The 24,663-nt window shown below is 37.2% G+C and overlaps 1 protein-coding gene across 1 annotated transcript; it reads left to right on the forward strand.

Moving 5' to 3' along the window:
• Positions 1 to 1,254: 1,254 nt before the first annotated feature.
• Positions 1,255 to 23,944, forward strand: Tasp1 (Taspase 1). Its single transcript, XM_071684954.1, has 10 exons — positions 1,255 to 1,814; positions 6,096 to 6,163; positions 6,514 to 6,631; positions 10,905 to 11,058; positions 16,158 to 16,237; positions 16,851 to 16,960; positions 20,039 to 20,195; positions 20,989 to 21,132; positions 21,484 to 21,635; positions 22,953 to 23,944. The coding sequence occupies exons 1-10, from the start codon at positions 1,787 to 1,789 to the stop codon at positions 23,154 to 23,156; spliced, it is 1,215 nt and encodes a 404-aa protein (XP_071541055.1). The 5' UTR covers positions 1,255 to 1,786; the 3' UTR covers positions 23,157 to 23,944.
• The last annotated feature ends 719 nt before the right edge of the window (positions 23,945 to 24,663 follow it).

The raw sequence follows: 24,663 nt of genomic DNA on the forward strand, positions 1-24,663 counted from the left end.
TAAATTACTTGAGTATACGAGTGTGTCTGGTGCGCGAGATGCACTGAATTTTGTCCTGTGGCCACATTATAATACACATGGCTGCCAAAGGGAACTGTGTGAGCGAAAATCCATAGTAAAGCATTTAATTGATAAATGAGAGTGCATTCGTACTCTGTGGTTGTGTATGAAAGCACTAATTAATCCTCTTGTTTCCCGAAAGATTTCATTCATTATTGAAGATTTCTGAAGCAGGCGAACTTCCAACGGCAGGGGCCCACTGGGGGGGTGGGTGGGGGGTGAATGACCCTCATTCATTATTAGATTCAAAGTTATTCTCAACCTTCTATCAGCCCGTGGAGGAAAATAGAGTAACTTATTTGTTCATGATACCGTTGAATGATAGGATGTTTGTATCATGGCCTAGCACACGAAAAAATGGGGGGAAAAATGAACATGGTTACACTCTCGGCCACGACTGACAACTGATTGAAAATGCGGGATGGCAGAGGACGCTGAAGTTCACGACATGGTGTGTTTTTTTCTCTTTCTCTAAGAAATATACGAGAGTAGACTCTCCATAATATATGAGGACGAGTCATGAATATGCCACAGCTCAGACCCCAGCGCACATTAATCAGAAATGTTACTACCATACGAGAAAAACGTTACTGAGATGAAATACCCAAGTGAATCATATCCCGGGACCCTAAACACCCAGGAAATGAATCACACTAAAGAAACATTTCGGTTGCATTATCATTTGAATTTAAATACGGGTTAGAATCCCTCCAGTGTAATGCTATACATAAGGAATGCCATTCAACTTTGGAGGCATGGAATGCCTGCATGGACGCTAGTATTCCAAGGAATTTTCAAACCTTCTGGGGGCAAAAAAAAAGAACCCTCAAGAAATCGATAGAGCATTTTCAGTTTTGGGAGGGGGAAAGGGACCCCAACGCTCTACTGCCCCTCCCACACTTGCGTATATTTATGAGTTATGAGCTAAGAATGTGAACCCTGGCCAGAGAGTAGCAGTTAGCGACCTCTCGAAACGTGTACATTTACAATATCTTACGAAGAATAGTGAACTAGGAACCCATCCCACCATGCCGCTTGATCACATAGTAACTTATTTTTAACTACGGCATTACCAGTTAATAAGGACGTGAGCAATATTAATCTTGTCAATGAAAACTGAATGTCATGCTTTAATTCAACCGCAAACGAGTTCAAAGTTGATATTAATCGCTGTGGCATTAATGGCATGCGACGAGTGGGTGGTTGCAAGACATTTTCAGAATCTATAACTTGCCATAGTATTATTATGGCTAAACCCACTAGATAACCCGAGTAGAATATATTTCGTTATTGTAGATGTTCCTACACGCCAGAAGGTATAAGATAGAATGGGGAGAGGAAGAAGTAATGGCTCCAGTGTTGATGTTTGTAAGTCAAAGAGATCAATGCACGCAGTCCTAGGCCGGGTACTCTAGTGTAGGCCGCTTCTCTCGCTCACTCCCCTCACTCCATACACCCAATAAGAGAAACGATACCTCAAAACCGAGAGAAAACTCCCAAATTTAATCGATTATTACCGTAAAAAATCCCCCAAGTGATCCGATTAGAGGAGTGCCTTTCGGAAAATAGAAGAGGCCCGAAAAAAAAATGTTTTAAGAAGGACGCTTCCGCTCGTCTTCTGTTTACGGAGCGCGATGTAAACAAAAATCGCTCTGCGTCCTTCTCGTCTTTTCCCTTCCAATCTTCATCTACCTCATGTCACAGCTCGCGGCGTAGTTGACCAGTCATGTCAGGGGTGGTGGCGGTGCATGTAGGTGAGTTAGGACTCCCAGAGTAAGTGTAAAGTGTGTGTTGGAAGCGGGAAATGAAGCGGCGGGATTTGGCGGGTGCCTGGGCACTTCGCCTCCCCAGGGCTGCATGGCCCTACAACTTTGGGGGGTCCCCCCGAATTACCTGTTTCCCGACACCAGGGTGAAAGAAGGACCTGCCTTACTGTTTTTAAGGGCCATTGTGGGTTATTTACCACTCCTGTGTGTGTGGAGTGCCGTAGTGTGACCGGTTAGAGATGTAGTGTTGTGGTAGAAGCGAGTGAAAAGAAGGGTAGGCCTATCAATTTAGGATTACCCCTCCAGTATGACGTGAGTTCTGTTTCTAATGGTTAGTTTCCCCTGCTGGAAATGTTATGCAAGGTAAGTGGATGTTCAGGGATCACTAGTAGTGGGCCGTTTCATAGACTAGGCCCTGCTTGAGAAATATGATCTTAAAGGCTTTTTAAAGTGAGCAGTTCTGCGGGTAATTCATAATTTTGGGTAATTTTCGTCTTGTTTTATGAGTTCTAGGGTATATGGTCGTTCAGATGCACAGTTTGTCGAAATGTTTGAGATGTCAAGTAAGTAGTGTTTCTTGTAGATGTTAGTTGTAGGAGGTGTTTTGGTGGTTCTTCTTTGTTTGCCAAGCTTGGGATATCAGAACTGCATCCTTGTGGCTTTTACGGGACTATGGCCTCTGGTTGTTGGTTGTAGCAACAAGTGATGGATTATTAAGTGTCTGATTTGTTCTTTTAGTCCTGGTGTTCCAGGCTCTGCTTTTACTATTCATAAATCCAGTTTTTGGAAGGCTATATATTTATAACACTTTATCCGTATGTTTGATAGTTCACTGCTTTACAGAAAATTATAGGAGTGGATTCTAACAAGTTGAAACCTGAGTTTGTCTTATGTTTGCCTTAAATCATTTTTATATTGAAAATTCAAATAGAAGATAAGCACACCTTTACAGTATTGCAATATAAAAAGATGTCCGTAAATGAAAAATAATTTTATTTTGTTGATTGTGACATTTAGTTCTTTATACTAAGTTTCAGTGTTGGTGACTGCTATTGCTTTGATTTATTTGTTAATGAAAATAATTATTCGGCTCAGGTGAGATGTGTATTCTCAGTTATATATTCAAGGGGTACCGTATTTAGAACTTTATAATTATCATTAAAAATTTTGTGCTTCTTTATATGCTGACAATATAAACAGCATCAGATTTAAGGGTGATTATATGCAAATGACCTTATTCCTTTGTTTATGATATCTAGCTGAAGTGCGATTGACAATGAGGTGTAAGGGAAAAAAAATCATAGCAGTCATACTACTGCAATTATTATATCCAGACAAAAGGAAAGAGAACATTTAGATGTGCAGTATTGATCTACATCAAGGAATCATCCATTTTATGTAAAAATTATTCATGATACTGTATACTTAAAATAGGCCCTGACCAAGAACAATAGTGATTGAATTCTCAGAATTAAATCTAATGTAGTTATTGATTTTGGCAGATGTCAGATTTTTCTTTGTGGTAAGGATATATTTTTACGTTAATCGCAAAGTATGGATCCAAATGTTCAGAAATAGTAAGAAAAAAAGGTCTGGACATATGTTAAGCAGTTTTTGACATTTTTGTGTGAATAGTCGTTTGAAATCAAACTGTTAATTTACAGTCTAAATTAATGCAAGCTGTATATGTATGGCTTAGTAAGAAGGATAGATGAAACAAGTATGTGAACTTCAATTTATGTTCTGTTTAAGCTGTACCATATTAACTAGAATTGTGCATTGATAAATACCAAAAATTTTGTTTAAGTATAACCGAGAGAATGCAGTAGCGCTAATGATGTATTTTATGGTTATGAAAGATTTGCAACTTTCCTTTTTTTCAACAATTGTACATCAACAGCCCTCTCTGTGTTATTATGAAGTAGAATACTTCTTGAAAAACCACTTTTGATATAAAAAAACATTCTCAGGAGATGGCTGATATGTGAGAACCAGAAAACAAGATATCATGAAATCGCGGAAAAAAAATGTTAGTGTGTTTTAATTTCTTGCCCTTCTTAACATAGACATCCACAAGATAACTTCCATTCTCATTTACTCTAGGCACTCCCCATTTTCCAAATATCTTGCCAATTTCATCACATCATCTTTGCATTCATATTAACCATTACAACCACCTTCCTCCCCTTCTCAAAATGGTTTAATACAGTCTTTCAAATTAGTATAGAAATGCTTCATTTCATCCTTACCTCACACTGTTTTCTTATTCACAGGTGCATTTATGCATACCCATACATACTCCATAGTTCCAATCTTTTCTTTTGCCCACACTATTCTTGATCAATTCCATCTATATTCTGTAACACTCTTCCATACTCTTGGTGGTAGCACCATTGCACATCCTTCTTTCCTTCTTCCATGATAATTTTCATTCATTCCCATTCATACCACCTCCTCCTGTGCCATCTTGTAACTTACATTCATCATTTCCATTTTCACTCCATACACCATACACCCTGCCCAAGGATCTGGGTTTCCCCAATCCTCAGCATATCCAGACTTTTTCTCCATAATCTCCTTCCTTTTACTCTCATCAGTCATCCCATTTACTTTCAGAGCTATTACCCTCAATTGCCCGTTCCTTTTACTCACTGACATAACTTGTGGACTCCAGTGCTGCTTCTTAAACTTTTGTGCCTCACCCTTGAGAGGCCAACTGCAGCATGGTGTTTCTCTGAGGTTGTGAGGCTCTTAAATTCTTGGAGAAACGAAAACTCCAACACACCTCAAGTGTTTGTTTGTATTTGAAAATATATTTCTCTGATGGAATTGGTCAGTGCCTTCCTCTTCTGTTCCACCCTTAAAAGTGTAATAATGAGGTCTACCCAAGGAGGTGGGATGAGCTTGAATACTTCAGAAAACTTTTCCCAACTTTTGAGCCCGAACCATAGTAGCAGCACCTCGTAACCTCATAGGTTTTGATACTGTCACTGTGCAAGACTTACTGTTGTTGACTATAATTGTTGTTATGAGTACTATTATAATTCCTTGTGGCGATTGTAATATACAGATATTTTATTCAGTACAGAATTTTATTTTTTATATCTTTTTACAGTGTGCTCTATATCTCTACATGCAATGTAGTTTTAGGAACAGGTGACAGAAAGGAGAAAAATGAGCTAAAGATGTATTAGATTTCTTATTCATTAGATTCTTAATTATTCTCAGTTTTTTTTTACCAGGATTAAAGGCAAACTCTGTAGCTTATGATTTGTTTATTTATGTAACAAAAATGCAAGGATTCTTGTTTTTTCATGTGCTTTTCATCTCTGTTCACTGTACATAAATTGTACTTACATGTACTGTACAGGGTAATAAAGTTTTTGAAATTTATGTTATAGTTGCAAACAGTTACATCTTGGGTTACGTAGGACAGATTCAAGCGATATAAAGATATCTGTTTTGAGACAGTTTTTTAGAGCACAGGAAATTAAGAATTATGATAATTTTATTCATTTTAACCCCTTTTGAATGCTGAGTTTAGCTAAAGATGATTTTGGCATTTTTAAGATTTATTGATAAACAGATCTTAGGTAATTATGTATGAAATATGGAAACCATGATCAGTGTGTGGGGCTAGGGTGTAGATGGTGGGCTCTGGTTTAGGTACATTATACGTAACAGCTAAAGAATGGATTTGTGTGAATGAGGCCTTTGTTTGTTTGATCCTGTTGCTCCCATGCTAAGGTGGGAAGAGCAGTTACATATAGATTTGAAGTGTAGAGTTTTTTGCAACATACAATATTTGGGGTAGAGAGTTTAACTTGAGTTCTCTTGGAAATATATTATATCCATTGATAGCTTCCTTGATCTTTTAATGACCGAAGTTAATAGACTTCAAAGATCATAAAAAAAATGTTTGTTACCACGATATTTGAAGCATGTATAGGTTGACTCTCATTATGAGTAAATATGCTTCTCTTGGACTGTGTTTGGTTAACATGAGATTTATTTTTGTCTACTAGAGAACAGATTAAGGTCAGCATGTCTCTACCTTTCAGTCATTTTAGTAACTTTGTGAAAAAAATATGCTTTGCAAAGCTTGCAGTGTGAAATCGTAATTCTTTGTTGGTAACTGGATGACACATTGTAGATAAGCTCCTAATGTCTCAGAAATGTAAAATATAGAATTACATGTTTGTACTATCTTTCTTTTATTTGTGAGGTCTTTATGTTTAGGATAAAATATTGATAAGACTTTCCCTGCAGGCGCTGGGAGTCACTCCTCGTCCCTCAAAGGCGAATATAAAAAATTAATGAAGGAAGCATGCAATCAGGTATGTTGCTATCCTTTGGTGGTAAAGTATTTTATGGTTTGCACATTTTTAAGGATTCATTTCCAACCAGTAGCATTTCTTAAGAAATTGAAGAACTGTACAAGTATGTTTTGAATATATGCAGAAGTGTTTTTCTACCTGCTGAGAAATGCTTGGATTCTAAGGCTTGTCTCTTCTTGGTAAAGGAGTTTTTTATATTTATGTATGTATTGAATAAAAGATAAATCATATGGCTACTGCTTGTATTATGGAAGTAGTGTTTGATATGATCTGTGAATTATCTCTTGTAGATTCACTGTGTACACTTTCTTTTGATGAGAATATTATGAAATCCTTTTGGTATTGCCCAGGCCATAGAAGTACTTCGGGGGGGTGGGAATGCTGTAGATGCTGTATGCACAGCAACACAAGTACTGGAAGACTCGCCTCGAACCAATGCAGGATTTGGGTCATCCCTAACAGCTGACGGTAAGTTAATCAAGTTAACATGGATGGCTCATCATTAAGTACAGTAGTGCTTTGGCAGTATTCAGTGAATTTCTTGGGTTTTGGGATGATGCATTCTAAGTTCTCCAAGTTACTATTTGGAGTTTCATTACACCCTGGCTTCAAAAATTGGGCATGGATGTAGAATTATGCATGTACGGGGATTTCCTACTTTTTTTTTTATTCTTATATGTCATTTTCTGCTTTAGTGAGGTAGTGCCAGGAACAGATGAATATTAATTAAACCTTGATTTTATACAAGAAAATGTACAAAAGATTCAATAGGATGCATAAACTGCAAATTTTTTGTTCATATCTGCTAAATTTTGTAGATAGAGCCTTTGTGAAAGGCTTGTACCCTTTCATTACTTACTCAATCAAACCACCTCACACCACATATTGTCCTCTAACATCTCATTTCCAACACCTCCACCCTCCTCTGCACAACCCTAAACATTTCTTTTTACAAGACCTGTAGATTGTATGGTTGCTTACATTCCGTGGTTGTAACTGTCTGTTTTTACAGTATGGGAAGGGGAGTTTTGCACTTATGGGCCCCCTTCATAAACTTTCTCTACTGTCATATAGTTTTTTATGTAAAATTTTTGATACTATCAGCACATGAAGTTTCATGACTTATTCCATTCATCCAGTACTCTGATATCCTAAAAGTATTCTACTTTTTTACTTCTCTACTAACAAGTTTCTTCTTTAGTGTCTTGTTATGATGTCTGATTGATCTATCAGTGCAACTTCTGAAGAATTTTTCACTCATCGTCATCAGACAGGTTTAGAAAATTGAAAGTTGTAATCAGGTCACCTCTTACTCTTTCCTATCCCATGGTGTGGATATTTATGTCCTACGACTTCTCTCTAGCTTGATTTTTCTTTTTTGTTGCCCTCCTTTGTCTCTTATGCTACCTTAATGTGCTGATTTTAAGTACATAAGAATCATTGTGTTTTGGCTTATTATATGTTTGAATAGTTTTTTAAACATATCCATATCCATTTACTTGAATGCATTTCTAGTATATGCCAGAAGACAGTTTGTTTCCTTTTACAGTCCCTCTTTTTGCTGGAGTTTTGGGGAGAGGTCAGGTACAGTTTTGACTCCCAAGTCCCTCTGTCAAAAAGTTCCTGCTTGATGATTTTTTTATTGAGTTCTTTTTGTTTGTCCCATCCCCATTCCTTGCATTTTCTTAGGTTGAATTTCACCAATCATTCATCATGCCAGATTTGGAGTTTGTCAAGGTCCCCTCTTGTAAGTTAAAGCAGTCCTCATTTTTCTTTACTTCCCTCTTGACTCTAGCATCATCCATAGACATATTCAGATATTTTTCCAGTCTTTCTAGCATGTCATTTACATGGCTCAAGAAGAGCATTGATCCTAGGCTGAACCCAATGATTCCAAACCATTTTGAGGAGGTTCCTTTGACATCTGTTGAAGTCGTCTACCCATTATTCTTGCCTGAAGATCAAGCTTATTTACTAACTTGCATGGTTTAGTGTCAAGTACTTTTTTTTGAGTATCCTATGCAATTTGTTGTCCATTTGCTATCTAATTGTCTTTTTCAGTGTTATAGACATCACCCATCTGAGAGACTGGTCTTAAGTTTTGTGTCGTTTCCCAATATTTCTCAACAGTAGGAACAGAATTTGCCCCCTTCCATTCTCTTTCCACTTCCGTCTCCTCAAGCAATTCTTTGCATAATATTCAGACAGCCTGTGATATGTATGTGCACACTTAAGAACATACAGGAGAAACTACAAAATCTCTGTATGGGTCAAGGCCCTGAAGTTATTACTTACGTCCCCCCTTTTTTTTTTTAGCTATATCAATAATTTCCAAGACCTCTTTCCCATCCCATCTTGCTTATGATTGGGCAATAATGTCTTTCAGTCTGAAAACGCTTTTGAACTTGTTTATTTCCATGCATATCTTTACATTGTCTTCTACAACTCTTCTTTGAATCTCTTAGCCTGATGAGATGCTTTTTAACCAATAATTTACTTTTTCTGAATTTAAGGAAAAGTTTTGGAGTATCCCCTGTCTTGTCCACATTATTCCTTTCAAAGTTTCTCTGCTTCTTCCTAATATTGTTGTATTCGTTCCATGCTCTCTTATTCCTGTTTACTGTTGTCCAGCTGTTTTACTGCTTCTATCTTACATGGTATGTCCCTAAGCTCTGCTTTTTGACATCTTTTATTGTACTATGAGTCTCTTTTCAAATCTTCCCCTTCTGTTTTTACCTAACTGTACCCATGTTCTAACTTGCCTGTAGATGTTGCAGAATCTTTTGTAACAGTGGTCTGTAATATGCCCTCAGAACTTTTGTTACTCAATTCATGTTTTTAAAGAAATGCTGATTGTATAGCTCTGTTTAGTTCCTTGATTATATATCCTCTTTGTGTGTGGTTCTCCTCATGATATTTTTATGTCCTCATTAAACACCGAATCAAACTCAGGCATTACATTATCTATTTTACCAGGTGCACTGTACCTATATTTTCAATTTCCATGCTGCTTTGTGTAATGATAAGATCTAGTAATGGTGTATCAACCCCTCTGGTTGATGCAAAAAGTTTTTCTGTACAGAGATACCTTGATTAAAGCTGCAGTGCCTAGCATTGCTCTCTCAGTAATTTTTGGCACTTAACAGAATAAAGAAATTATGATCTACCTAGTGGTTCAAAAGTCACGCTTAAGAAAGGCAACACAAATCAGTCTCTTTTTCTCTTGGCTGCAAACTCAACCAATAGGAACAGCATGTTTTGATCAGCATTCAGCAGATCATTTGCCTTGAGCTGCCAGTTTTAGAACACTCCCAGTGGCCATATTTTTTGCAGTGTGATAGATATATTTTTTTTTATTTTTGTTCACTTTTATGTGCTCAAGAGACCAAAGTATTGAGAAAAAGGCCAACTGATGTTGGTAATGTGGGCATTTAAAAGAAACTGACACATTAGATATGAAATTGCAGTTTAAAAGGCAAGATGAGACACCTCACATTTGTGTTTACAGCACCATTGTAGGTTTATTTCTCATATTTTTACCTACTAAGTTTGCAATGAACCCATAATGTGTGGAAATAGGCCTGCTGGTGTTATTGTTGGAAATGTGGACTAGCATTCAAGGAAAAACCATCAGTTTAGATGTGAAAATGCAGATTTTAAGGCATGCAGACAGTGGTTATTTTATGTTGCTCTGACTAAATGCATTGGTAAGTAATGTGCTATAACTTTTGGTGTTTTTATGATGTTATTATCTTTGAAAATTGATTATCATTTAGAAATTTATTTGATACATTTTTTGTGTGCACAATCTAATACTGTATCACCTATAAGCATTATCATAGTCTGGACACATCTCTGTTGGAGTCATTTTACAATTTCCTTGTTTAACAGATATTTTGATTAATGGTCTGTGATCAGGAATGCATCTTGGATGATAGTCAAGGTATCTCTGTATGCACTCAAAGAACCTGCATCTCCGTGGCCTCCTATCCCCATTAGGTTCAATTTTTTGTTTCTCTCTCTCTCTCTCTCTCTCTCTCTCTCTCTCTCTCTCTCTCTCTCTCTCTCTCTCTCTCTCTCTCTCTCTCCCTCCATATATATATATTTATATATTTATTATTATTATTATTATTATTATTATAATTATTATTATACTTAGTTGCTGTCTCCTGCTTTAGCCAGGTAGCACAAGGAAACAGACGAAAGAATGGCCCAACCTACCCACATACACATGTATATACAAAAAAAATATATATATATATATCTGTGTGTGTGTGTATATAATGGAATTATACCATTGTTGTAACTTTACCATCTCTGAGTAGTGCTTGTCTTGATACTTCTTGCACCATCCTTTTTGTTCCTTTATTGTTATCTGTAAAGACTGTTCTGGTTCATTAAAATGTGTTTGAGAATCATTAATTATCAACACCTTTTGCAAAATTTGTTCTAGTGTCTGTTCCCATTAAGTACTGTTTGAATGGGCCATCCACCATTATTTCTTGAACTTAATGCTGTTCGTTGTTAAGAAGCCCAGTCCTCAACTTCTTTGCCTTTTTCCCCGTGTGTATTGGGATGCATGCTGGGTTGTGTGATATATACATTAGAAAGAAAACAATTATGGTTCCTCGTCATGATTAAGATAAGTGTAAATGGTGTTAAGAAAGTTCCCCATTATTCAGGTTTCCTAGTAGAAATGTGATTAATGAAGAAAGTGATTCCTAAGTATTGTGAATGCCAGGTGGAGTAGAGTGTGACGCAAGTGTAATGGATGGACATACGCTACGTCACGGTGCAGTAGGAGCCGTACCAGGTGTAAGGAACCCTGTCCTGCTGGCCAGACAGATTCTCGATGCACAGTCACAGCCTTTACCAGGTGGCCTTGTACCTCCCAGGTGAGACCATTTCATAAGTGCGATTATCATTTTTTTCTTTCACTTTAGTAATGAGACAGGTATCTCCTAGCTGTAGTGGTGGCAGCAAAATGATATGCAAAAAAAAGTCTAGTTCAGAGTACATTTCTCTTCTTCCCCTTCTCATCCATTCCTTTATCTTTATTTTTCTTTTCTTCTATTCTGTTACACTTAAGAGTAACAGTTTTGTAATGGAAAGCACAGTAATGCATATCAACTTAAAATTAGAACAAATAAACCTTTGATATCATTAGAACTTAACTTTCACAACCTGAACATTATTATTGACAGTGGACCTTAAGTCAGTCCCAACAAATATTTGAAACTTCCAGCTTACTCCTAGGTTGAGAAATGCAAAGGTGTAGCCCTGTAGTTTAAGTGGTTCTTGATAAAATATCCCAACAAGTCACAGCAGCCAGTGGTAGCACTCGCCATTTGGCCCTACATAATAGCAACAACAATATAAGAGACCTAACAGTTAATGGATGAGGGACTCTAATGTGCCGTCATAAGTAACCAAGAGTAAGACTTATTTCACATATAAATTATCCCCTGGAAAACACAATAACTTAACATTTCAGTCCCAAACATACTAAAAACTACTATCTTCAGGGACATACCCTTAAACAGAACTTGTGCTCAGAATTAAAGGATCTACAAAGTTGAACTTGCCGCTGATTCTGTACTGACATTTAAGGATCTTTTCTATTGATTGAGACCACCCTTCTATTAATTGAGACTGCCCTTCTATTAGTTGAGACCATCCTTCTATCAATTGAGACCACCCTTCTATTAATTGAGACCACCCTTCTATTAATTGAGACTGCCCTTCTATTAATTGAGACCACCCTTCTATTAATTGAGACCATCCTTCTATTAATTGAGACCACCTTTCTATTAATTGAAACCACCCTTCTATTAATTGAGACCACCCATAACATCCTTGATAGAATTATAAAAGTTGAAATTGCAGTACAGATGTAACTACTGCCATTTGGTTTAGTATCATGAAGGTATTTAGAATTTTACCCTTTAGTATGATATTGAAAGCAAAACATTAGAGGTGAGTGTTGTACCCTTAACCTGCCCTGTGTAGGTGGATAATCAAAACGCATATTTTATCTGGTCTTGACGGGACTTGTACTGCTTTGTGTAAGCATGAATGCACAGAATGTTTAATGAATATGGTATGGACTTTGGTGAAGGGTTTTTTATGACTGTTGATATCTTTAAAGCATTAAACAGGGTGTTGCACACTGCTTTGCTTACTAAATTACTTTTTGCCCCTTTGCTCCTCTCTGTTCTCAAATGCATAGTTTTCCCGCTCGTCACTCCAGCATAGTCAGTGAATGAGTGATACCTCTGCTCTTACTCTGTCAACACAGATGTCCATCAGGGTTTTTTCCTATCACTCACCATCCATATTCTCTCCTTAAACGATCTAGCTGTAATCTTCGTAGTAGAATATTGTGTTTGTTCAGTCATATGATATAGTGTGCAGTGAATTTGATTTAAGATTTTTATCAAATATTTTGTTTTATGTTGACCTGAAAGCATAGAACTAATCAGAAGCAGTTGAACTGCATTTATTTAGTGAAGTCCTTGCATTTTAAGTCCTGCCACAACAGGTAGTGTATATGAGACATCATATGTCTGTTGACATATTCTTGTTAGCATAAGAACTCAAGAATACATGGCAGAAGGTTCGCACCTACCCCATAGGTACTCCCAGTAGAGATTTTGAATGATAGAAAATTCAAAATTATAACATATATTCTAGGGAAAGACAGGCAAAGTAGAGTTAAAGAGGGTATTGAGTAAACATATTAAAGGACTGTTGAATGTGTTCGATGATAGGGTAGCAGATATGGAGTGTTTAAGACATAGAGGTGCAGTCAATACCTATTTTAGGGGACTAATTAGGAGAAAGAGTAGTGTGCACGAGGCAAATTCTGTTCCATCCCAATTTTTATTTTGAAGGAGACTTTGATAAATGAAATATTACAAGTGTAATGGAAATCTACCTTCTTCCTTCAAGGCTGGAGATGTTTACGATGTTGCAAAGACTACTGTGAATCAGAAGGAAATAGCTTCAGGGTCATGTGGAGTCACCTGAATCACTTCCTGGTCAGAAATGCAGCATTCATGATATGCATGAGATGAAATGGTCGTGGTGCTCAGTCACTTTAAGCTTTTCAACATTGCTGTTTCCTAAACCTCTTGGCATATGCAACACTGATAACACTATTATGTACTTTGATTTGATAAAAAAAGACAGGCCTTTGTACACAAAGAACAAAAATGTTGCATAAGGGCATGGGTGCTGGGTTTATGTGTTGACCGTATGATCTCGCAGCATTCAGTGACCAAGCTAGATCTTGTTTTGTCTATGAGATTTCTACTTAATATATTTTCGTTGGTGTAAAGTTACAAGAGATAGTATTACACCATACATGGATACTCAAGATGCATTCATAGCAAAAGAGTTTTCAATGAAGCAGCCTTCAGTAGGGTCACTAAAACATATATGATATGGAGATACATTCCAGACAGCATCATTTCTTACCTTTGAGTACATCCATTTTCACATCAGCTTTGGTGTGCTTATCACTTGTAGACCGTTTCCCAGACATTTCACAGATGTTCTTTAAAGTGATGAATGAAGCAAGAGATCAAGGATGTATGTATGTGTAAAGTGAGAAACGCAAGAAGCTAAGTGCTGATTGGCTCAGAGTGCTCTACATACATACACTGTTTGTCAGTGGCTGAGCAAATGTAAATGAAATGATGGATTTGACCAGTTTATTTGAATTTGCAGTTTTTCTTGATTATAGAAAAACCAAGAGCTCTATAGCAAATCAGCATTCAATGGAATGTTCTTGTATATCATTGTAAACCTATATGTATTTGTGCACGGATAACACAGGATGTTTGCAAAGAAAGAAAAATGCACTAAGGTGATGCACACTGTTTTATTCTCTTGATGCCCAGCGTTCTGGACTGAGGTCATGAATGAATGGCTTATTGTACTAAATTGCAGAATCAGTCCAGTCAGTCTTTTTCCAACTGGATTACTCAGTCCAATGGGTCTTTTTCTGACAGAATTAAATTTATGTCATGTGATCTTACAGAAATTTCTGTTACATTGCAAACTTGGTTTGGTGGGATCCAGAGGGTCCATAAAGAGTATACCATAGTTGATTAGAACAGATAATTACTGTATATGGAGAGAGAATAATGATGAATGGTGTGATGAAAAAAGGGTGGTGAAAGCCTTGTGTAGGATGAAGTTTGGTAAAAGCTGCTTTAGTGGATTGTATTGTTGTTGAATTTCTCAAGAAAGGAATAACAACATTGTTTATAGGTTAGTCAGGATTTTGAGTGTGTAAATGGCTCAAGGTGAGGTGCCTGAGAGCTAGTGGAATGCCTATATAGTACCATTTTATAAAACAGTGTTTCCAAAGGTGAATGCTTGAATTACATATGTATAGTATTATTTGTACCAGATATGTAGTTTGGGAGAGGAGTGATTGAGAGGATGGAGGCATTAACAAGCATTGATTGGGGAGGAGCAGTGTGGCTTTAGGAGTGGTAGAAAATGTTTGTACTAGGTGTTTACTTTGAAGTCTGTGAGAAATGCTTAGAGAGATGGATTTTTGGATCTAGAGAGAGCGTATGATGGGGTTGATACAGATGCCTTGTGGAAGGTGCTTCGAATATATGGTGTGGGTAGAAAGCAGCTAGAAACAGCAAGAGAGTAAGGCATGATGCATGTAGAAACGACAGCAAGTGGTCCTGGCTGAAGCTGGGTTTGTGTCAGGGGTATGATTTCACAGTGGCTGTTCATTCTGTTTATGGGTGGGGTAGTGAGAGAGGTAAGTGTGAGGGGTCTTAGAGAGAGGAGTGTGTTCAGAGTGTGCTGTGGGGAGTACTTGGAAGTGTTAGTAGCCGTTTGAGGATGACACCACTCAGACTTGAATGAGAAACTGTAGAGGCTGTTGTTTGAGTATGGGAGTGTGTGTAAAAGGAGAAAGATGAGGGTTAATTTGAATGAAAGTAAGGTTATGTCGTTCCCAGTCTGACAACAAACGCTTCTTCATGCTCATCTGATGGGTATATCACTAGAGGAGAGAGAATCTATCTTGGAAAGTTTGAAAATTAATGTTGAAAGTTAGTCCAGTCAGATCTGTTGGAATGACAGTATTTGCATTTGTAAGGGATAACTGGCGAATAAAGTGCAGGTAATAAAGATACAGTTGCATGACTGCAGTCAAGTGAAGCAATTCAGGGCTAGATTGTTCCCAATTTGTAGAGGGTTTGATGGTGAAAAAACAGATTCATGTAATTATGAGTGATGAACTTTGATATGGATAGGGTAGCTAATGTTATGCTTTTGATCATTAGAAATGGAAGATTTTAGGATGCAGCAGCCCCACTATCTGTATGGGAAGAGTTCACTTCATCCATTCCCTGTTGTGTTTGTTGAAGTCTCGTAATTAGAGGAATTTAGTTAGTTGAAGAAAGATTTAAAGTTTGAAGAGTTAAGAGATCAGATAATGAAACAGGAAAATTTTTGTTGGGAGATAAATCATAAACCAAATGACTTTGGAGTTTGATTCAGAGTCCACTAAGCATGCAGTAGGCATGAAGATATTTGCATAAGCATGGATTCCTCCTTTTAAATGGAATTATGAGTGAAGGTTCTTTTGTTGGAGTTGTGAAAAAGGTTAGGGAGAACATCATTGGATAGATGAGTCTCATATTAGGGAGAACATCATTAAAAAGATGGATCTCATAGAAAGTAAGGTGTTTTAACAGAACTGAGTTCTTAGGAAAAATTATGAATATTCGTGAAATGAAAAAGTCAGATCTGTTAGAAGAGCAAAGTTTTTGGAGGGGCTGGTGCTGTTACTGCTTGAGTCCTCCGTCTCATTGGCAACAATTTAGTAGTTTGCTTTAAATAATTTTGTTTTGTCATTTTTTTGCATAACTATCAGTATAATTATAGAAGGTCACATGATCAGTGCTTGCAGTTTATCAAGTTCTGACTATTTTTATAATCATTTTCCTTTCCTTTCCAGTTTCTTGGCAGGTCCTGGAGCACAGATCTGGGCAGCCTCAAATAATGTGGAAACTTGTCAACCTGGTGACCTGATTGCTGGTAAGAAGACATACACATAAACACATGATAGCTAGAGAATGAGTGTGAGCAGATGTGGCCTTTTTTCGTCTGTTTCCTGGTGCTACCCCACTGATACAAGGGTGGCACTGGGAATGGATGAAGGCGAGCAAGTATGAACATGTACATGTGTATGTGTATGCATGTAATAGCTGAACCTTTCCTTTTGTAAATATCTTGTTTTATGATATACATTGTGAAGGCTACTGCTTCATATGTATTTCTTTGGGTTATATTTTGGCTACAGGTTTTCATTTTGGACTGATGGTGAATGTTGTTTAGTTATGACTTGTTAATGTTTTAAGATCATTTTGCATGTACTGTAACCACCCTGTGCGGGATGATCAGTAAAGATTATGTGGTGATGCTTATGAAAAGTCATGCTGCATTTAAACATAGCTTTATTTTGTAGATATGCAGATGATTTTCAGTCATTGACCATTTTGTAAGGGATGATCTTGTCATACTCACCTTTCCACACCTTAATATTTCTTCAGTTATGTAGTTCTATCTTCCAAACTTAAGTTTCAGGGTCTGCTGGTATTATTATATGATAAATTTAATGGTGCTATTGATATCACTTGGTCTCTTCCAGAGAGATCTCAGCGAATACACGAGGAAAGTTTACGAAATATTCAAAGACTGGAAGAGGGTGGCGCCAAGAGACGAAGGTATGCGTTACCGGAGGAAGAGGAGGAAATGCAGGTTGGTAAAGAAATTCAGATGAAAGTTTTTATGAATTATTAGGGAGAAATTTGTCAGGCTTTAAGGTAAACATTTGTATTTGATAAGAGATGTTATTGAAAGTGATATGATATATTTAGGACTTATGCACCTGATCCCTTTTTCTTCATTTTTTATATTCACTTGAATATTCAGTTACTTTTCTTTTTCTTTCCCTGTTCCATTAGGGAATCATTCAGACTTTTCCTGTATGTTTGTATTGTTGTATGTGATTGTTTATGTGTTCTGTTGTATTATGTGATATGATGGGAGACAAGTGATATGTTGGGAGACAAGAAAAAGGAATTTTCGAGTTATGCGAAAGATTCAAAGTTAATGAGCTGATTTCATACCTTGAGACTGATAGTTTAATCTAGTTGCAAAGCAGACTATTGCTTACCGTGTGATCCACTAAGTTAGTTACTTTTATGGAAAGACAAGGGATTTCACTTCACCTAACTCAGTAATATGATAATAAATACACTGAAATATTATATTTTTCTTTATTTTCTGTTACTGGAACGAAAATAGCTGAAGTTACCTTGTTTAGAAATACCATGTGATGATTTTTTTTTATACAAAATTTTAATAGGGTAATTTTTTTTCAATGGGAAATTGAGTAAGAAGTCAATGATATACTTTATTAGTAATTTCTATGTATATTTTTAATTCCCATGTGATGATTTAGGTAGAACATTTTGTGTGGGGTTGTTAGGGAGGTAAATGCAAGAGTTTTGGAAAGAGGGGCAAGTATGAAGTCTGTTGGGGATGAGAGAGCTTGGGAAGTGAGTCATTTGTTGTTCGCTGATGATACAGCGCTGGTGGTTGATTCATGTGAGAAACTGCAGAAGCTGGTGACTGAGTTTGGTAAAGTGTGTGGAAGAAGAAAGTTAAGAGTAAATGTGAATAAGAGCAAGGTTATTAGGTACAGTAGGGTTGAGGGTCAAGTCAATCAGGAGGTGAGTTTGAATGGAGAAAAACTGGAGGAAGTGAAGTGTTTTAGATATCTGGGAGTGGATCTGGCAGCGGATGGAACCATGGAAGCGGAAGTGGATCATAGGGTGGGGGAGGGGGCGAAAATTCTGGGGGCCTTGAAGAATGTGTGGAAGTCGAGAACATTATCTCGGAAAGCAAAAATGGGTATGTTTGAAGGAATAGTGGTTCCAACAATGTTGTATGGCTGCGAGGCGTGGGCTATGGATAGAGTTGTGCGCAGGAGGATGGATGTGCTGGAAATGAGATGTTTGAGGACAATGTGTGGTGTGAGGTGGTTTGATCGAGTGAGTAACGTAAGGGTAAGAGAGATGTGTGGAAATAAAAAGAGCGTGGTTGAGAGAGCAGAAGAGGGTGTTTTGAAGTGGTTTGGGCACATGGAGAGGATGAGTGAGGAAAGATTGACCAAGAGGATATATGTGTCGGAGGTGGAGGGAACTAGGAGAAGAGGGAGACCAAATTGGAGGTGGAAAGATGGAGTGAAAAAGATTTTGTGTGATCGGGGCCTGAACATGCAGGAGGGTGAAAGGAGGGCAAGGAATAGAGTGAATTGGAGCGATGTGGTATACCGGGGTTGACGTGCTGTCAGTGGATTGAATCAAGGCATGTGAAGCGTCTGGGGTAAACCATGGAAAGCTGTGTAGGTATGTATATTTGCGTGTGTGGACGTATGTATATACATGTGTATGGGGGGGGTTGGGCCATTTCTTTCGTCTGTTTCCTTGCGCTACCTCGCAAACGCGGGAGACAGCGACAAAGTATAATAAAATAATAAAAAATTTTGTGTGGCATATATCTATCTGTCTGTCTAAAGGTACTGATGCCTGTTCCCACCTGAAACTCCCTCGATCTTTCTAATTCCAGCTATACTATTGTATAAAAGTTGTCCATCTCTAAATTTCTGCATTATTCGCTATATTGGCTTTAACACAAAAAACTCATCCGTGCATTATGGGTAAAAAGCAGTCCATCATGCGAGATTATTCCTCACACTGAACGTGTAAATAATTCTGGTTATTTACCAGAGCCCACAGTGCACCTCCAGTTCAACCTCACAAGACTGCTCTGAACTTCAGCTTTTCCTGCTATATGTAGGTTTTGTAATTGCATGTTAGACAGACAGATAAAGATTACATGTTTGTGCACACAGGAAGGAAGTCCCTCTTGTGGGATCCTTTATATTTCCTCTCATTTTCAGGTATACAGTTTCTTGAGATTTATATTGACAGCATGTGCCATATCCTCTTATATATATTCGTCCACTTCTGTGACACATTGAAGTCTCATGCCACATCTTTCCAAACTTCTTTTAGAAGCTTTGTCATGTCATCTAGTTGATTCTTTCCTTATTATTTCAAAAATCTGCTCATTATCTATAAAGTCAGATTGTTTGAAGATCTTGAAAGCTATAACTGGATCGTGTCTCTCCATCCTTTTCTTTTTTGACTTTGACAAGTGTATTGCTAGTGTCTTCCCTGCAACATAACCCTCTAACCACAGATACAGTTTTTGTTGCCCATCATTGGATTATCTTGACCAAGTGTGTCTTTCAAGTTGGATGATGCCTCCTTACATGATTATATGTGTGTGTGGGTGTGCCACTTTGTTTTTTTACATATGGGGATAGAGCTCTACTCACATGGGTCCCCATATCTTAAACTTTACATTTCTGTTATGCGGACGATTGAATTTCCAGTGCTATATGCATGTCTTCATTTTATCCATTTTCTCACACATTCCAGAGAAAATGTTTTGTAACATCCCCCTTGACATTTTACTTGCTTAGGCTTTTATATCCTCTTATGAAGTCGCTTCTGATTTTTAGGAGGTGATTTGTGTTTAACACTGTTGTAGACCTCTTCTCTTATAATGCATTTGTAGTTAGATGGCCTCTTATCTTCATTACTTCCAGTGGTGGCTTTCTCCCTTATCCAATATTTAGATCAGTCTTCTTTTTGTTTTTTCATTTCATTTTCTTCATTATCTTTTTCTATTTGCTCCTATTCTTTCTTATAAGGTTAGATAAAATGAGTTCCATGTAGCTAACATAAAATGGTCATTTTTCAGGGTGGACTTTTAGATACAGTTGGTGCCGTGTGTGTTGATAGTTCTGGCCATGTTGCTAGTGCTGTGTCAAGTGGTGGTCTTCTCCTCAAGCACACAGGGAGAGTTGGACAGGCTGCGGTATATGGTTGTGGATGTTGGGCTGAGAACAATTGTGATGGTATGTATGGCCATGTATTCTTTCTGTTGTGTATACCAAGTCCTTGCTAGGTCAACAGGGGCTGATTATATCACCTTGTTATTTTCATTTTCCTCTGTTGAATTTCTGCTTAAGTTTATGCTGGTGGTGTGCTGTTCATGTTGCTTTGGAGGCTATTTTTTTAGTGGAAAGATGGTTTGATAATATGTAAAAAGAAAATTAGAATTAAGTAATGAATGAAATTAAAGGGTACATATGTAAGACCACAGCTCCCTCACCTCGCTTATTGATGATGATTGTAATTTATAGGATGCCTTTCTATAGTGGTAACGCACATAGGATTTATATTGCAAAATTAAACATTTTGTAAAAGAAGACATAAGGGATAAAATTTAATGGTATATAGAGCTTCAGCTATTGACACAAAGTTTTATTCATTGTACATTTTTATATATGGATTTGTTTCGCATATATACCTGAATCAGAGGAGATTTATTAAGAAAGGTGTGTATGTAAATATGAGAGGAGGGTGAGTAGTTCCAGATGCAGATGGGTTTGTGGCAAGGGAGTTTATTGTCACCATGCCTGTTTAACCTGTATGTGATTGTAACAGATTTTTTTTATCGATTTACTTTTCACGCTTTCAAAGCTTTTGATATAATTCTGAATATCTTGCAGTTGTTTATAAAAAGTGTTTTCATGAAGAAATTTGCCTCACTTACATTCCAAATCATTGAAATTCATCTGTATTTTATGTATTGTACATTATGTCTCTTGAATATGCTCATGACTAACGTGGATTGCTTTGTGCTAGGTAGCGGTGTAAGTATAGGAGTTAGCACGACAGGTTGTGGGGAGCACCTGATCCGGACCATGTTCGCCAGACTTTGTGCCCGTGCTGCCATTTCACCTGAGCTTGGTAGTAATATCACTCATGCTGTCACCACCCATTTTTTGGGTAAGAGGTCTATGATTATGACCAAAAAACTTTTGAATTTATAGATATTTTGCCAACAACTTGTATTTTTCAGTGGGTTTCTGTGTCCCATCCTAATTTAAGGATTGTAGCTGTGCATGTAAATTGTACTCTGATAAAGTAATATTAGTACTTCTTTGTAAACTGATTGAATAGAAAGTTTAAAACTTGTTATTAACCAGTAATTTGTTACCTTTACATTGTTTGAAATGTTTAAAAGAAAATACTGCCTCATCAAATTAGATGTTTTCTTAGAAATAGGTATGAAATGACTTACGTAAATTTCTCAGCCAATATGGAAAGAGGAAAACCTTTTAACTGATTGTATTGCAGAATCTGACTTTTTAGAGGGTGTTCATCCAAGAATGGCAGGTGCACTTATCTTGCGACATGATCCCCAAGGAGCTGTCAGTGACCTTTACTGGCTCCACACCACACGCACAATGGGTGTCTGCTACATGACCACCAGTGATCGCAAACCACAGGTGGGTGTTAGGAATATGTATTTTTTTTTACTGTATAATCTAAGGCTATAGAGTTGCTCATATATGCATGTATGTCTGCGCTAGCTGATAAGGTTGTGGGTGGTGCTCTAAGGAGAACTTTTAAGAGATAAAAAGTTGATTACGAAAATGTTCATTGTTTGTTCAAGAAGCAAAACTGAGTATTGGTATATTTAGTGTAAGGTGAGACCAATAAAGTGGTGAGAATTCAGAAATACTGTTAGTGCAGAATTAAAGGAGCAAAATATTGAAACTTATAAGAGTTGAAAACTTGAACTATAGTATGTATTTTAGAAGAGGAGAAAGATATATGATAATTTGTTCCCACCAACAAATTGAAGGAAGTGCAGTGAACGTACTAGAATTAGCAACTAATCAACATGAAAGAAACATTATTTCAGTCAATGATTGTCTTGGAAAATTTAGAAAATGCACCAAGCATTTCATATAGCTTGTGTATGTTTTCTGGCACTGCCCCACTGATGGTGATGCTGTTTCCTGTTGGTTGGGGTGGTATTGGGAATGGATGAAGACTAGCAAGTATGAATATGTACATTTGTATATTATATTGATGTATGAATATATGTTATCCCTGGGGATAGGGGAGAAAGAATCCTTCCCACGTACTCCCTGCGTGTTGTAGAAGGCGACTAGAAGGGAAGGGTGTGAGGGGCTGGAAATCCTCCCCCGTCGTTTTTTTTTTTAATTTTTCAAAAGAAGGAACAGAGAAGGGGACTATGTGAGGATATTCCCTCAAAGGTCCAGTCCTCTGTTCTTGCGCTACCTTGCTAACGCGGGAGATGGCGAATAGTATGAAAGAAAAGATGAATATATGTATATATATGGGTATGTGCATATATGTATATAAATGTGTATGTATAAAAAACCAAGCAAGAAAGATGAAAAAAGTTTAATATTTGCTCAGTGAAATAAGGTGCATTTTGTGAGGACAGAAACATATGAGTGGATGGACCATCCTTTGTCTGTTTCCTGGTGCTACCTTGCTGATTCGGGAAACAGCAATTAAGTATGATAAAAGAAGAGTAGATATGGGTTAGAAATACTTCCAGGTGAATCCAAGATTGACAAAACCAAGATTAACAGATATGCAATTTGATCACCAGCAAAGATTAATAGTATTGTGCAACTTTTTGTATGATGTGATTCTGCACCAACTCTGCATGATAACAAAATCTAATCATAGATAGGTACTCTTCTGGATGTGTATATATAGTTAGGAACCAGAGTGATTAATTTTCGTGATATAAGAATTTCCTTTTTTCTCCATGGATTTTAAAGGCTCAGTTTTCGGAACTTGCTGAGGAAAAGATTGGGATCTCAGTTAACCTCCAAAGTAAATCATTTGGAGGAGGTGCCCCAGTTGTCACAACAGCTGGGGAGATGCAGCCTGGTCCATCACATGCAGGGGTGTCTGGCCTCATGGAAGGAGAAGAAGAGAGGGAAAAAAGTGACTCCAGTGATGAAGAAGAAGAACCTGGATAACAGGGAAGGAGGGAGATGAGCAGTGCGCAGTTTGAGGAAGTAGGAATAAGTATTGAATCACAAAATTCAGAGTTATTTCATCCTTCTTTTGCAAGTATTGAACTAAAGTAAACAAAGCTGCTTTCTCTGTTGATTAGGTGATTTTATTGGGAACATTATTTTCTGAAATTTTTTGAGGAATAGGAAGTCAGAAATTAGAAGCCTCTCTTTATATATTGGATATGACGATCAAGAAATATAATGATGTTCCCATGGTAATGATATTGTGTATTGCAGCTTTCATTCAGGGTAAGACATTGAGCTTCACAGAGTCAGAGAAAATTCCTTATAACTAAGGTTTTTACTTTTTTTGTTATAGCATTGTGATGTTGATAATACCACTGCCCAGAACCTTTTATAATTAGGTGTTCTTAAGATAATTTTTTAGCTCTTCAGGGTAAATGCCATGTTATTGGCAGACTAGCATTTCAGATCACTAGAGTTAAGGCTCATCACAACTGTCACTGCCAGACGTGCACAGCCACTTACCAGTATTTTCCCAGCATTTCCATAGTAACAATTATTTCCGGAGAGTGCATTACAAGCCTGTGGTAGCTGGGTGAACAGATCATACCTCAGACCCAGCATTTGCAAACTGAAAGTTGCAATATTCATCTTGAATGTATAGATATGCCTCCAAGGGGACTTAGATTTTACAGTTTTGATTGATGTATACTATACTGTGTTAACACGTTACATTGTGTAATTCTTGATATTGTTTACATATATTGCATAAGTGTGATTGTCATTGTGGATATATATATATATATATATATATATATATATATATATATATATATATATATATATATATATATGAATGTATGTGTGTATGTGTCTGTGTGTGCAGCTGTGTATTTTGTGTTTGTATACATTTTTGTACGCAATTGCATACTCATGCATACACACACACACACACACACACACTACACACACACACACACACACACACACACACACACACACACACACACACACACACACATACACACACGCACATACACACACGCACATGTATGTGTGTGTGTATGATAATGATTTACCTTTGGGCAAATCATCTTTGCCAGTAGGTAAATTGTTATCATGTACTCCTTGTCCAGTACACATCATATATATAAACAAAGAGACTTTTAATGAAAAGTACAGTCAGATTATGAAAATAAATGCCATTGTAATGAAAAGAATTTATCAGGTAACTTTTGAAAAACTTTGTTGCATACTCAGTGCCTGAAGATTTTGTTTGATACCACTGTGTCAAATTTGATGGTATATGTACAGAATTATAAGTAGATAGCTGATGTTGGATACATTTATGCACATCTGATGGGAAAAACTAATACAGTGTACTTTTTCCAATAATGGGTTGTGTACGCAGCTCATAAAAAAGTCAGATTGCAGTGAATGACGAACTGCACACATAATTTCCTGCCCGAGTTGAATTCTGTGTGCATTGTTGCTGGCCATAGAT

Source organism: Panulirus ornatus, chromosome 39 (assembly GCF_036320965.1).
Source record: "Panulirus ornatus isolate Po-2019 chromosome 39, ASM3632096v1, whole genome shotgun sequence".
Classification (NCBI taxonomy): Eukaryota; Metazoa; Arthropoda; class Malacostraca; order Decapoda; family Palinuridae; genus Panulirus; species Panulirus ornatus.

Excerpts from the sequence above, each read along its gene's own strand:
- Tasp1 (XM_071684954.1), top strand. The coding sequence starts at position 1,787 with ATGTCAGGGGTGGTGGCGGTGCATGTAG. Across the intron at positions 11,059-16,157 it reads GGTGGCCTTGTACCTCCCAG|TTTCTTGGCAGGTCCTGGAG; the intron begins GTGAGACCATTT and ends TTTCCTTTCCAG. Across the intron at positions 16,961-20,038 it reads AGGAAGAGGAGGAAATGCAG|GGTGGACTTTTAGATACAGT; the intron begins GTTGGTAAAGAA and ends GTCATTTTTCAG.